We start from the raw sequence: 13,498 nt of genomic DNA, 5'->3' as shown, positions 1-13,498 counted from the left end.
CAGGAATGATCCACTGGCTGATTCACAGGAAGACTGAAGACAGTTGTTTGACTGCAGGGATGATCTTCAGGGTATTTAAAGAGCCATTTATATGAAACAAAAGCCCACATTTACAAAGAATACTCCAAAGTATTGGAACAGTGAGGCCGATTCCTTGTTTTTTGCTGTAGGCTGAACATTTGGGTTTGATGTCTAAAGATGAATATGAGACAAGAGATCAACATTTCAGCTTTCAGTCCTGAAGAAGAAAGAAACCATTGGTGTACTCAGTGAAAGATGTTAGATGGGTAAACCAAGGAAAACAACATCAGTTGATGACACAAACATTGTAAGAGCTGTGAAGAAAAACCATAAAACAACTGTTAGTGATATCAGCAACAACCTCCAGAGGGCAGGAGTGAAGGTATCACCATCTACTGTTAGCAACAACAGCAACGACCTCCAGAGGACAGGAGTGAAGGTATCACCATCTACTGTTAGTAACATCAGCAACAACCTCCAGAGGACAGGAGTGAAGGTATCACCATCTACTGTTAGTGACATCAGCAACGACCTCTAGAGGACAGGAGTGAAGGTATCACCATCTACTGTTAGAGACATCAGCAACGACCTCTAGAGGACAGGAGTGAAGGTATCACCATCTACTGTTAGTGACATCAGCAACGACCTCCAGAGGACAGGAGTGAAGGTATCACCATCTACTGTTAGTGACATCAGCAACGACCTCCAGAGGACAGGAGTGAAGGTATCACCATCTACTGTTAGAGACATCAGCAACAACCTCCAGAGGACAGGAGTGAAGGTATCACCATCTACTGTGACATCAGCAACGACCTCTAGAGGACAGGAGTGAAGGTATCACCATCTACTGTTAGTGACATCAGCAACGACCTCCAGAGGACAGGAGTGAAGGTATCACCATCTACTGTGACATCAGCAACGACCTCTAGAGGACAGGAGTGAAGGTATCACCATCTACTGTTAGAGACATCAGCAACGACCTCTAGAGGACAGGAGTGAAGGTATCACCATCTACTGTTAGTGACATCAGCAACGACCTCCAGAGGACAGGAGTGAAGGTATCACCATCTACTGTTAATGACATCAGCAACAACCTCCAGAGGACAGGAGTGAAGGTATCACCATCTACTTTGACATCAGCAACAACCTCTAGAGGACAGGAGTGAAGGTATCACCATGTATTGTTCACAGAAGACTTTATGTACAAAAACACAGAGGCTACACCAGAACATGCTCACTACTATTTAGCAAGAAGTAAAGGAAAGCCAGTCTGGAATTTGCCAAAAGTACATAGACCAGTCTCAAAAATTCTGTCACAAAGTCTTATGGATTGAAGAGACAACGATGAACCTTTACAAAAGTGATGAAAAGGCTAAAGTCTGTAGAAAGAAAGGATGTGCACATGATCCCAAACCACTGTGAAACACAGTGGAGGTAATGTCATGGTTCGGGCTTGCATGGCTTTTTCTGGGACAAGCTCATTAATCTTAATTGATGATGTAACACATGATGGCAGCAGAAATGAACTCATAAGTCTACAGAAAACTTTTGTCTGCCAATTTAAAGAAAGATGCAACCAACTGATTGGGAAATCCTTCATCATGCAGCGCAATAATGGCCAAAACACACTGACAAAACAACAAAGGAGTACATCAGGGGAGAGAAGTAGAAAGTTTTAGACTTGCCAAGTCAATCTTCAGACTTAAACCCTATAGAGCATTTAACCTGCTAAAGAGGAGACTGAAGGGAGAAACCCTCAAAACAAACAACAACTGAAAGAGGCTGCAGTGAAAGCCTGGAAAAGCATCACAGAAGAAGAATGCTAGTTTGGTGATGTAAGTGAGTCACCAGCTTGATGCAGTTATAACAACTAAATATTAACTCTTTAAGCGCCAAAGTCGCAAAATTGCGACAACATTGCTGAATTAAACGGGCTATAGCTGCAAATATGGTGCCTAATGTTGTTACTACTTTACACCAGGAGATAGCGGACATGAGTAACTTCAATCTCAGCAGCATTTGTGGGTGTTTCTATTGAAAGTGTTGGAGTATAGAGAATTTGAAAGACGCACACCTGGTCGAGGAGACAAGGAAGCAGTAGTAGTGGTTGTATCTGGAGCCTAACAGAGAGAAAGAGAGCGAATTATAGCGAGAATACTCATAGTGCCGGGAGGAATAGAGGAATATTCACCCTCTGACATGACAATCAGTCGTCTGGTGAAACCATGGGTGAGACTGACAGTATGTCTGTGAGCAGCGACAGGAAGTCGGTGCGCCATGACGGTCCACAAGCAGCACATACCGAAGCCTATGCTTTGCCCCACTGTGGCCAGGGTGGGACTAATCCGCGAATGCCGAGGAGGGGACGTGGTAGGGGTAGTCTGTTTACCGCGAATAGTGACAAGGTAGCGGGAATGAGAAACACCGCAGAGGTAGGAGCAGACATGGCAGAAGCCGTGGGAGAAAATGCACAGCCAATGGCGGTGGAGGTTGCCTGATGATGATGTCAGAATATGCAAATTAGACGAGTGAATTTACTCCCATCACAAACTTTGAGTCATACTGAAGATTTTTCTCATTTACAGTATGCCTTTATCTCTAACCACTTTCAAGCTACAGCCTTTTGAAATATTGGTATCAAAATTGGATATATTCTTGAAAAAACTCTGGCACCCAAATGGTTAAGTCTAATTCACTTTAATCTATTTTAAGTCTATCTGCTCCAGTACTTTGGCTCACCTAAAAATGTAGTGTTCCGTTACAAATAATGCTATCTCCTAATTTGTGTATCAGATCCAGATGTAAATACCTGGAAATAAAAGCTGAAATGTTGATCTTATCTCATATTCATTTTTTTTGTGTCAAACCCAGATGTTCTCAGTTTACAGCAGAAATAAAGGAATTGGGCCCACTGTTCCAACACTTTTGGAGGGGAGTGTATGCATAAGAACAAATGGTAATTTTAAAGATTTCAAGACAGTTTCTGCTCCTTAATAACAACTTAGTGAAGCTGCTGTTCATAAGATCATGACGAAGTTGTCCTATTAAAAAAATGTTTAAACTTTTATACAACTCCAATAAAATGGACTCTATATTGGCTTCTGTTTCACAGCAACAAACAGAACTCTTGGGGCAACCAAATTCAATTATTTCTTGCTCTTGATTACCAAAAATGGCAGGCAAACTCTGACTGAGGCTTTGCTGACATATATGAGCAAGTACAACAGAGCTCTCTTGATTCTTTGAAAGATCCTTTCTTATAAAATGTGCTGCACTGTTCACCTCCTAACTCTGTCTCCTCCTCACCTCTCTCTCCATTCTTGCTGTCTGTCTGTCTGCCTCATATCGGACCATTATGTTAAAGGCTTTCTCTACAACTCTCTGGTGTGATGAGGTAAAATAACTTGTAGGAAGGACCAGTTTTTTAGTAGAATGTGCAACATCATGTTGCACAGAACTGCCCCGTGAAGAGCTACGTAGCGCTTGCCGACGTTGCGCACAGGTTGTGCCAGCATTAGTGAACCCCTAGGAATATTCTCCTCAAATAAATGTTCCTCTCTCTCTCTCTCTCTCTCTCACAAACAGCATTCCAGTCAAACTGAGTGAATTTCCATGATAGCCCGCCTTTATGGGTAGATTCCTTTTCTTGGCGATTCTGCTGACACACAGTCATAGAGCCCTACCTTAGGAATAAAAAGGAAACAAGGATATTGTACCTCCTTTCTCTCCAGTGGTGATGTTTTATCTAAGTTAACATGGATACTTGATGTGCATGGACTGATTGCAAAACACTTCACTTTTTAATCCAATTTGAGAGCTTGGGTTGTCGAAATTTTGAATGATTGGACCGTTTTTGTTTGGTGTTTTAAAAAATACCATTTCTATTACTGAAATTACCACGATGAAAGAGTGCAAAAACTTCCAAACCATTAAACAAAATCTGACCTGCAGCCATAATTTTAAACAAAAGTTACCTTTAATGACTAATAACTGTTTCAAGATAGAATGATTGCCAGTGTTTTAGTGTAATTTACAGTACATGGTGTACAGGAATTTGCCTGCAAAACCTGTAGGGATGCACCAGTAGCTCATTTTTCCAGACAAAATACAAGTGGGAACTAGTTACCATCAAAGCTTTGATACCCATCATCCTTTGCACTCCACTCGCTGGCTGGATCTACTAACTCAAAAACAAAATCAAAACAAAAAAAAACAACAGCGGATGCAACAAGTGGTGAGGGTTAGAACTGAGAAACAATGTTTCAGAGATTGTGGAGGTTCCAGTAACTTTGAAATCTTTGAAATCTGTGTGGAAGCATTGTGTCTTCCTGGTGTTTAGAAATTTTATTGTAATACTGCATTAAATGCTGTACTGTGGACTAGTAACCGAGGTATTATCATACCATGAGATTTTGATACTATTACATACAAGTACAAATATGAGTACTTCATGATACCATTACAGTCCTTTAAAATCAGTGGTTCTCAACCTTTTCAGCCCAGGACCCCAAAAATAAAGGTGCAAGAGACTGGGGACCCCTACTGTACCTGAAGGTGGTTGAATACAGCCATGCACAATCTAGAATCTTGGGCAGACAAGGCCGCCCATAAGGGGGGATAAAGGGGACAGCTTTAACCTGAAAACAACCACTCTCTTACCGCAGAAGCAAGTATATTTTTTATTCATTTGTGTGGTAGATAGCCTTCTTAAAAATGGGTTTAAATCTTTTTTGTTAAAAACAGAAATAAAATGGGTTAATAATGGCAAAAAATGGTAGAAAAGGTGGTGAAATTGGATTTTAAAAGTAGCAGACATTAGTTAGAAGTGGCAAAAATGTGATAAAATTGGCAAAAAAATAAGCAAAAAGTGGCAAAATAGGTCAAAGTGGCAAAAATGGGCATAGATTGTGGTAAGGGGAAACAAAATGTGACTGAATTGACTTTAAATTGGCAAAAATGGGTGAAAATTTGGTGAAATGGGATGAAAAATTAATATAAAATGGCAAAATGGGTTAACTAAAGCAGAAACATGGGCAGAAATGGGTTAAACTGGTAAAAATGAGCAAATCAAATAGTGAAATATGGTTAAAATGGGGGGAAAATGTGGTAAAAAGTGGTTAATAGAGGCAATAATGGGTCAACAGTGGCAACAATAAGTGTAAAGTGGACTTGGTTTAGAAGTGGCAAAAACAGGCAGAACAAAGTGTTGGAAAGGGTTTGAAATCGGAAAAATGGGTTTTAAGTGGCAAAAATGTATTAAAATTGGCAAACAGTGGGAAAAAGTGATAAAAACAGGTTAAAATTTAGCAAAATTGGTGTAAAGTGGCAACAGTGTAATTTAAAAAAATATTCTTAGTTTCTTGAAGGCATCTGGTGACCCCCTCTCAGTGTCTTGCGACACCAAATGGGGTCCTGACCCCACGGTTGAGAACCACTGCTTTAAATTGTTATACTGTTTGTTACGGATGGGGATCGAAACCTTGGTCTGTTAGCCTGGTCTGTTAGCTTTTCGATACTGCTATCGAGTCTCAATGACATAATGTCATTTTAAGATAAAACTGGTGTAAAAAAATACATCAGTTCTTGAAAGGGGAACATAATAGCACATCAATATTGTGCATCACATTAAACTAGAATGCTGTACCTTCAACTGATGGCTTGTGGGAAAAAGACTCTGCCTGCGAGTTGCATGCACTTGAATCTGCCTGAGCTGGGAGTAACAGGCACTCACATCACTCTTCAGCTGCTTCAGGACAGTTTTCTTCTTCAGCTGCTCAGATAAATGCTGAGAAGTGCTCCAAAACTTTGTTACAAGTCCTGTTAGTTAACAATATTAATCCAGTGTAGAAATCTGTGGTGGAATTGGCAAAATTGAAGTTAATTAGTGAATTCTACGAGCTGAAGACATAAAATATGATATGTTCAGGTAACCTCAGTAAAGACGACTGCATTCTTTATGTTATGTGTTCAAATGTCACATAAAAATGGGAAAAATTTGTTTTTGGAGAGACTTCAATAAACACAGTGTGAATATAACGAGTGTGTTTGTAAGTGAGGGATAAAAAATAGATGTGACAGATTGAATCATAGCTTTTTAACTCAAGCTCTACTCAGCTAAGACCACTTGTAGCGTAAATATTTGTCTTCATTTTGTTTTTCCACCAAACTATAGAAAAGTATAATAGTGGTATCAGTAAGGACTTGGATCAATAAGGAGTATCGATAAGGGTATCAATATCAATAAAAGTCAACGATCCCCATCCCTACTGTTTGTTTTAAACCTCCTCCTGACAATTTATCACTGCTTACTTTTCATTCTACTCAACTTTTAGACTCCTAATGTATCCTACATCACCAACTGCAGACAAGGCGCCAACTTTGACTATATACTTTAGGGGTGTAATGGTACAGATAAATTTCGGTTCAGTACATACCTCTGATTTTAGGTCACGGTACGGTAATTGAAGCGAATAAATGTAAATATTTTTAAATTAAATTGTATTAAAATAAATAGGCTGAATAAATTACATTTAAATGATTAATAATGCTGCAATCTCCTTCCAAAAGTTTTTCAGTGATTAAAAATATTAATAAATAAATACATTTTAGAATTACTAGGTTTTTTAAATCGATATATTGACCTTTTTTATTCCCATTCTTTAAACACTTGAATTTCCCAGTCAACTTAAACGCATCATCATACAACCATGTTAGCTTGTTAAGTATGCAAATTAGCATCTCTCCTGCCGATTTCAACTGGATTACTTTTTTAACCAATGGGACCTACTACAAAGTTTGGGAGAACTTTTCACAGCCATCTAGGCAGATAAAGATGTTAGAGCCGTGTGAAATCTGAGGATAACTTTATCTGTGACGCAGCTGCAGACATGATGGAGACCCCTCTCCTCCTACTCTGAGGCTGATAGTTGAAGGTAAAATTAATTTAATGCACAGAGCCAGAGCACCAGTGTTATAATAAAAGCTATCTTCTATAATAGGTAATTCATAACTGGCTGGTGAGACTTTTTGTTGTTCCTCCTCATTACAGTGACGTTCTTGTTTGTGTAGTGCCTTTTCAAATGCTTTGATTGGTCCGCTAGATGACGTGCTGTCAGTGACACAGCTGCTGAATAATGTCAGCGCTACTGTTGTTGTCTTTGTCCACTGTTGTATTTTACCAGGAAACAAAGTGTTCCTAAACAGGACACTTTTATCTGGGCATATTCAGGCTGTTGCTGTTGTTTGCTGTGGTTGTGTGGTTGCCAGGACAATGTGACAGTGAGTTGTGCTCTGGTTTTCTGTCTGTGTATGAGCTTCGTTCAGCATGTAATCACTTGGTGCACGTCTGTACCATACCGAGAGGCCTGAATACACGTACCTTTACACCCCTAATATACTTAGATAACAAGAGGTTAAAATCATGCTTTAAAATGAGACCGAGTATAGTAACTTCAGTGTTTTATGAGTCTGAGCTCTTGAGCCTGATATTGGTATCAGTGTATCCCTGAAACATTTGTTCATGAAAAACAAGAAATGACCCAATGCAGGTGCACAGGACTTCTATGTTAGTCGTTGTGATATCAAAACAGGTATTAAACCAGCTGGATTTTTTATAGAATACTATCAAAGATTAAAAATCTAGTATTATTGACTCAGAGTTGTTTTTTGGGACAGATCATTCGTATTTGATACCATGCCTAAATATTTGTTGAGATGCATCGATTGGGAGAATTAAGGCTGATGCCAATTTTTTAAAGTATCAATTTAGCTAATGGCCCATGAATTCCTCTTTGTAAGACTCCCACTTTGCCAACACCTTCTCTCGTGTTTGACCATGAAAACAAACCAGAGTATGCCCAAAAGAGGACTTCCTCTGCCAAATAAAAAAGGGCTGATAACAATGGAAAACACATGTGCATCCCTAGTACTCATAGTCATGAAGTATTGCCAGTAATGTACTTGAAATCATTTCACAGCTTCTCATTATTTTAGAAGGTAGTCAAAATTGGAGTTTGGTGTTATCCTAACAAGTTAAATGAAGAGAGCAAAAGCAAAGTATGCATGGCACAATTATCAAGAAGAGAGGTGATGAGCATCTGTTAAAAATAAAATAATTTTCAGAATAATCTTAAGAACTGTGATTATATTGTCATGTTTTTGTACCTGGTATCAGTGTAAACACACGTGTAAGTAACTTATAATTGAATTGAATAACTTGGTATTAATGTATCCCCAGTTGTTATATTCTATTACCACAATATGAGCAGAAAATGTCAATAAAACTACACTCAATGAAGCCAAAAGAACAAGCTGCAGCAGAAGATAACAACAATGATCCAAGCAACTGTCATTTCAGGCCAGGAGCTCACAGACACACACATGTGTAATCAAAATATTAGGAGTTTGACTTACATTCGGCTTGCTTCTGGGTTTTCTATTTCAGGCTCCTCGTATTCTCTGATTGGACAAAAACACAACAACATTTAGAAATGCTGCAGAGGTCACAATCTGCTGCATTGACAGGAGCATTACAACAAATACTGATGGCTGTCTGTCGGTTGCATTAGTTCATGTTTGCAAACATGCACACTTGCTGAAACTGAATATGCTTTAAGTAGAGTATAAATGAAATTATGGCGAAGATAAGCAACATTTGAGTACATTTTTTGCAGCCTTGCAGTCAGATCAGCTTTGCAGTGATTGGGGTCACAGTGAGGCTTTGTTATTTTATAAAATGTGTGGTCATAAGAATTTCATATAATAAGTTTCTTGTTGGTAAACAAAATCCAGAAATCTTTGAAGGGAAAAGGAGAAATGTCACAGAGCTGCACAATCTGACGCTGACTTAGCACGCTAATACAGCAACTACTAGCTTTCCAACCCAGTGGCCTTCGTATTTCTACTAAAATTGGTGCAAAATTACATCTATAATTCACAAAGGATTCTAGCCTTATATCATAATTATATCTGTATCCATTTTGACCTGGTTTATTATTAAAATCAGACAGACGATGGCATCTTCACAGCTAGCAGCAGCAGCTAACTAGCTCTCCTAGCATCCCCGGCACTTTCCTGCTCGCCTCCCCACCTTTGTGTTCCTCCTGCCGGGCTGCTCTCGGCCTGTGGTGGCGCACACTCACAGTCCTCCTTCTCGTCGGAATTCATACGAGACTTTATCCTCAGTTGTTTTTTATTCCGTTGCTGTTAGTGAACGTATCAAGTCCTCCCCAGGGTTGATGATAACTTGAACAGCACGATATTATAAGTGTAACTGAGCAGAGATGGGTGATTTTTTAAACCAAACTTCCTTCACGGCCTTCCTGCAGCGGGCTCGCTCCTCTGCCGGAGTTCCACTGCCATCTTGACTTCACCATTGGCCCAGACTTCCCACAATGCATCGCGCTCTAGCTACATGACCGGCTGGAATGGATCACGAGGAGCTGGAGCCATCGGACAGTTGTCAAAAACTTCGGCACTTTGGCGATAAGCAGGGGTGGATTTAGGAATTTGGAGGTCCCAGGCGTAGATAAACATGAGGCTCTTTTCCAGTTTGCTTAAGGCAATAATGGCCAGTCTGGAAAAATGTTTTTAAGCAATTTTATTCAGTTTACATGTCTGGATAAAAGGTGTTACTAAAAAAACAACATTAGTAGCCTGTATACATCAGGTTTTACAGTCACTCTAAAGAGTAAACAATGGAGGGAATTTATTTTAGAGACAAAAAAAACATAGTTTTAAAACTTTGTATAGTCATTTATTTCTGGAAGCTTAATTCACTTGATTGGATTTGATCTTCATTTATGTCAAACATAACATAATACATTCAACATTTCTTAAAAAAGGAAAAACTATGAAAGTTAAGTAATCATAACTAAAAAATAAAATCTTTGATCAAAATTATGAGATTGTAAGGCACACTTTTGAGATAAAAAGTTTAAATTACGAGACTAATGTTACTAATGACATTTTTTCTCACAGTAATCCACTACTTTATGGATTTAATATGTAAATCTACCTCACTGTGATGAACTATAAGAAGACATGGTAGTTTTCTGAGGGTCTTGAACCCAGAAGGGGCTCCAGGAGGATTTTTTTTTTACTGTAAAACACTACTTTTATGCTCTTTAGTGGTACCTTATTTACATTCTAGATACTGATGTTGATTCTTGAAATCACAGATGCACAGATGTCCACTCTGACACAAGGATTAACTGATTTTTAAGGTCATAGATGAAAGGTCAAGGTCACTGGGCCTAATGTTCTTCCATTGCTTGTGAATGCAATATTTAAAAAAAAAAAATTAAGGGATTATCTCAAAACTTGGCTGCATGGTGGCACGGTAAGCGCTGTTGCCTCCAACAAGAAAGTCCCTTGGTCGCTTCCTGGGCAGGGCCTTTCTGTATGGAGTTTGCATGTTCACGCATGCGTGGGTTCTCTCTGGGTATTCCATCTTCCTCCCACCGCTAAAACATGCTCGTTAGGTTAATTGGTGACTCTAAACTGGCCATACGTGTGAATGTGTACAGAAATGGATGGATAGGCCTGAAAACTTTGCGCGAATGTTCAATTGATTTTTGAGTTCAAAGGTCAGGATAGGGCCCCATGTACCCATATGATTTCTTCCAAACTACTAAAACCGCCACAGCTCTTCTTTCTTGACCCAGAACAGGGGTTTTCAAAGTGTGGAAGAGTGAGCCTCCCCTAAGAAGAAGTTATTCATTTGGTGGACCCCCACCCACAAAAAGGATTCAAATTGAAAAAAAGCTGTAAACATTTCGAACATTTATGTCTAATCTTTAAACATTTTTAACATTAATATATTTTGGATATTTTGGTTTGCAAATGTCCTTAAACATCTGCCTTTCCCTGTCATTCAGTTATAAGGCCATTAAATACCCCTTTTTCATATTTTTTTGGCCATTTTACGACTTCTTTTTGCCACTTTTTCCTCATTTTTTCCACTTTTATCCCAATTTTGCCCCTTTTCACCTTTTTGCCCATATAAGCTACCTTTCATCATTAAATATCCCTTTTCTCCCCTGGTTTTTTGGCTCATTTTTTGCTACGTCTTTTTGCCAGTTTTTCCCAATTTGTGCCACCTTTATCCAATTTTTTGCCCTTCTTTTACCATTTTTTGCCACTTTTTGTTCATTTAAACTACCCTTTGCCATCACATAACACTTGTTTCCACTTTTTTGACCATTTTTGCCACTCTTGACTGCTTTTTGCCCATTTAAGTCACTTTCCACTAATTTTTTTGTCACTGCTCATCCATTTCTGCAACTTTCTGACCATTTTTCCAACTTTTCTCCCCGTTTTAGCCCCTTTTCGCTCATGTTTTGCTGCTTTTTGACCATTTTGCCACCTTTAGCCTATTTTTATTGCTACTTCAAGCCATTTTGCCACTTTTCACCTCTTAGGTTGTGGCTCTTGCAAAGGTATTTCTCAAAAATTTGGTCTCTTTGGTTGAGTAACACTGCTCTATAGCATAGTCCCTGTAGTAACTAAAAGTCTATCACCTTTTTTCTGGTCTATGGTTCCGTGCCTCCCCTGAAGCTCTGTGGCGCCCCCCAGGGGAGGCTCGCCTCACACTTTGAAAACCACTGACCCAGAATATTCGAAACCCCCCCATTAGTTTTTGACCAATTTCTCACCTGCCATTTTTGAGAAAAATTTAAGAAAACAAACTCATTAGAAATGTTTTAATCCAGTTTTAGGACACACTACAGACTACACAGCACAGGGACAAAATCAGGTCAAGAAGTTTGGAAGCTTGGAGGAATCTTTGACTGTGATTTTAATGTTAAGGCTCTTTATAGATAAAGTTTGATTGATTGATTAAGAACTATACTTTGTGGTGGTGGTTCTAGTTATTGTATTGCAATGTTTACTACCATATACTTAATCAAGTACATGTGAAAAATCTAATGATAATAATTACAACAGTTCTTCCACTTTGTTGTATTTTTCTATCTCAGTTGCATTTGCATTCATTGGTGAAAATCCATTGACTGATTTTAAGATTTTACTTATCACTTTAAAAGCACCGAAGGGTCCGGCTCCAAGCTATTTAACTGAACTTTTAACCCCCTATGAGCCAGGCCGCAGCCTTAGATCCTCGGGCAGGGGCCTCCTGGTCATTCCCAGGTCAAGGCTTAAGACTAAAGGTGACAGGGCCTTCTCTGTCAGGGCGCCTCGACTTTGGAACGACCTGCCCGAGGAGATACGGCATGCAGAATCAGTGACATCTTTAAAATCACTTCTTAAAACTCATTTTTATAGACTTGCTTTTATGTAATGCCGTCTAATGTCTTTTAAAGTCTTTGACCACATCTTCCTTCCTTCTATCAGTTTTCTCTTTAAATTTCCCTCTGCTTCCTGAAATTTTACCTTAATGCTTCTATGTCTGCTCCTCTGCTTCTTATTGTTACCTTGCTTGTTTCTTATTGCTACTGTATCTCCTCTCTTCTCCCAGTTATTTTCAGAGCTCTTACCCCCTCCTCCTCTTTTATTCTCTTAACCTCTTTATGCTGCCTTGTCCTTATGACTGATTAATATTGTTGTTATGATTTTATCATGAACAGTATTTTACCACTACTAGCTTTCTAATTTTTGTATTATGACTCATTATCTTTACACATTTTAATTGCTTTTATTCAACCCCCCCCCCCCCCCCCCCAAATTATTTTATTGCTCTTTCAGTTCTGGTCCTTAGGTCTCTTTTTAGGTCTCTTGGGTTCCTGCGTTGCCTGGATTCGTCTAGGTTATTCTGGGTTTTTAGTTATATTTTTATTCTTTGTCTTTAATTCCACAGTGGAATTTTATATATCAAGGATTCATTGTGTATTTTCAGCTGGTCATGTTTTTGGACTCTGTAATGGGTCTACTAGGATGATAATGATGTTACATTGCTGGCTTTATCTTTCATGGGTTCCCCTGTTGATGTGGTTTTGTCTTCATGTTATGATGTGTTATGATGATGCTCTGTTTTATTGTGTTTCTGCTTATTGTCAAAGCACTTTGCAAACCTCTGTTTTTAAAGGTGCTATACAAATAAAGTTATTATTATTATTATTATCTCCCTCCTACAACAAAAATGGGTTCTTCAATGACTTTCACCCTCTGAAACTGTCTTCAAGATTAGTTCTGTCCTGTCATTTACTAGGAGAACCACAAGGTGCCCCAGAAGACAATGCATTTGAGAAAGACTTTGTTTCCTACCAGTTAGGTCTAAATTCTGGTTTGGGGTTTTACTTGCTTTATGGTCTTTCCCCTGCTATTTTACTTTGTGAGTCATGTAAACATCTCTGATATACATGATTTGTGCTCTAGTTTTGTCTTTTAATTGTTCCCAGATTTTTGCAGCTTTCTTTGCAAAAACCTTTATAACAACAGAATCAGGGTGACTTGGGCTTGAAACTAGGGCGGCAAGCAGCACTGAAGGCAGGGGCGTAGTACAGGGGGGAAAAGGTACTGA

At 38.9% G+C, this 13,498-nt stretch overlaps 1 protein-coding gene across 1 annotated transcript in view; it reads right to left on the bottom strand.

The window, feature by feature from the left end:
• LOC121505994 (ubiquitin-protein ligase E3A) overlaps nucleotides 1–9,396 on the bottom strand; it is a 32,831-nt gene extending 23,435 nt beyond the window's left edge. Inside the window, exons 1-2 of the mRNA XM_041781457.1 lie at nucleotides 9,110–9,396; nucleotides 8,434–8,478 (exon numbers count right to left, since the gene is read on the bottom strand). Coding sequence (XP_041637391.1) covers nucleotides 8,434–8,478; nucleotides 9,110–9,186 — 122 coding nt within the window. The 5' untranslated portion in view covers nucleotides 9,187–9,396. The remainder of the gene's footprint in view (nucleotides 1–8,433; nucleotides 8,479–9,109) is intronic.
• Nucleotides 9,397–13,498: the final 4,102 nt, after the last annotated feature.

Source organism: Cheilinus undulatus, linkage group 24 (genome assembly GCF_018320785.1).
Source record: "Cheilinus undulatus linkage group 24, ASM1832078v1, whole genome shotgun sequence".
Taxonomy (NCBI): Eukaryota; Metazoa; Chordata; class Actinopteri; order Labriformes; family Labridae; genus Cheilinus; species Cheilinus undulatus.
This window is presented reverse-complemented; position numbering and strand designations above follow the sequence as displayed.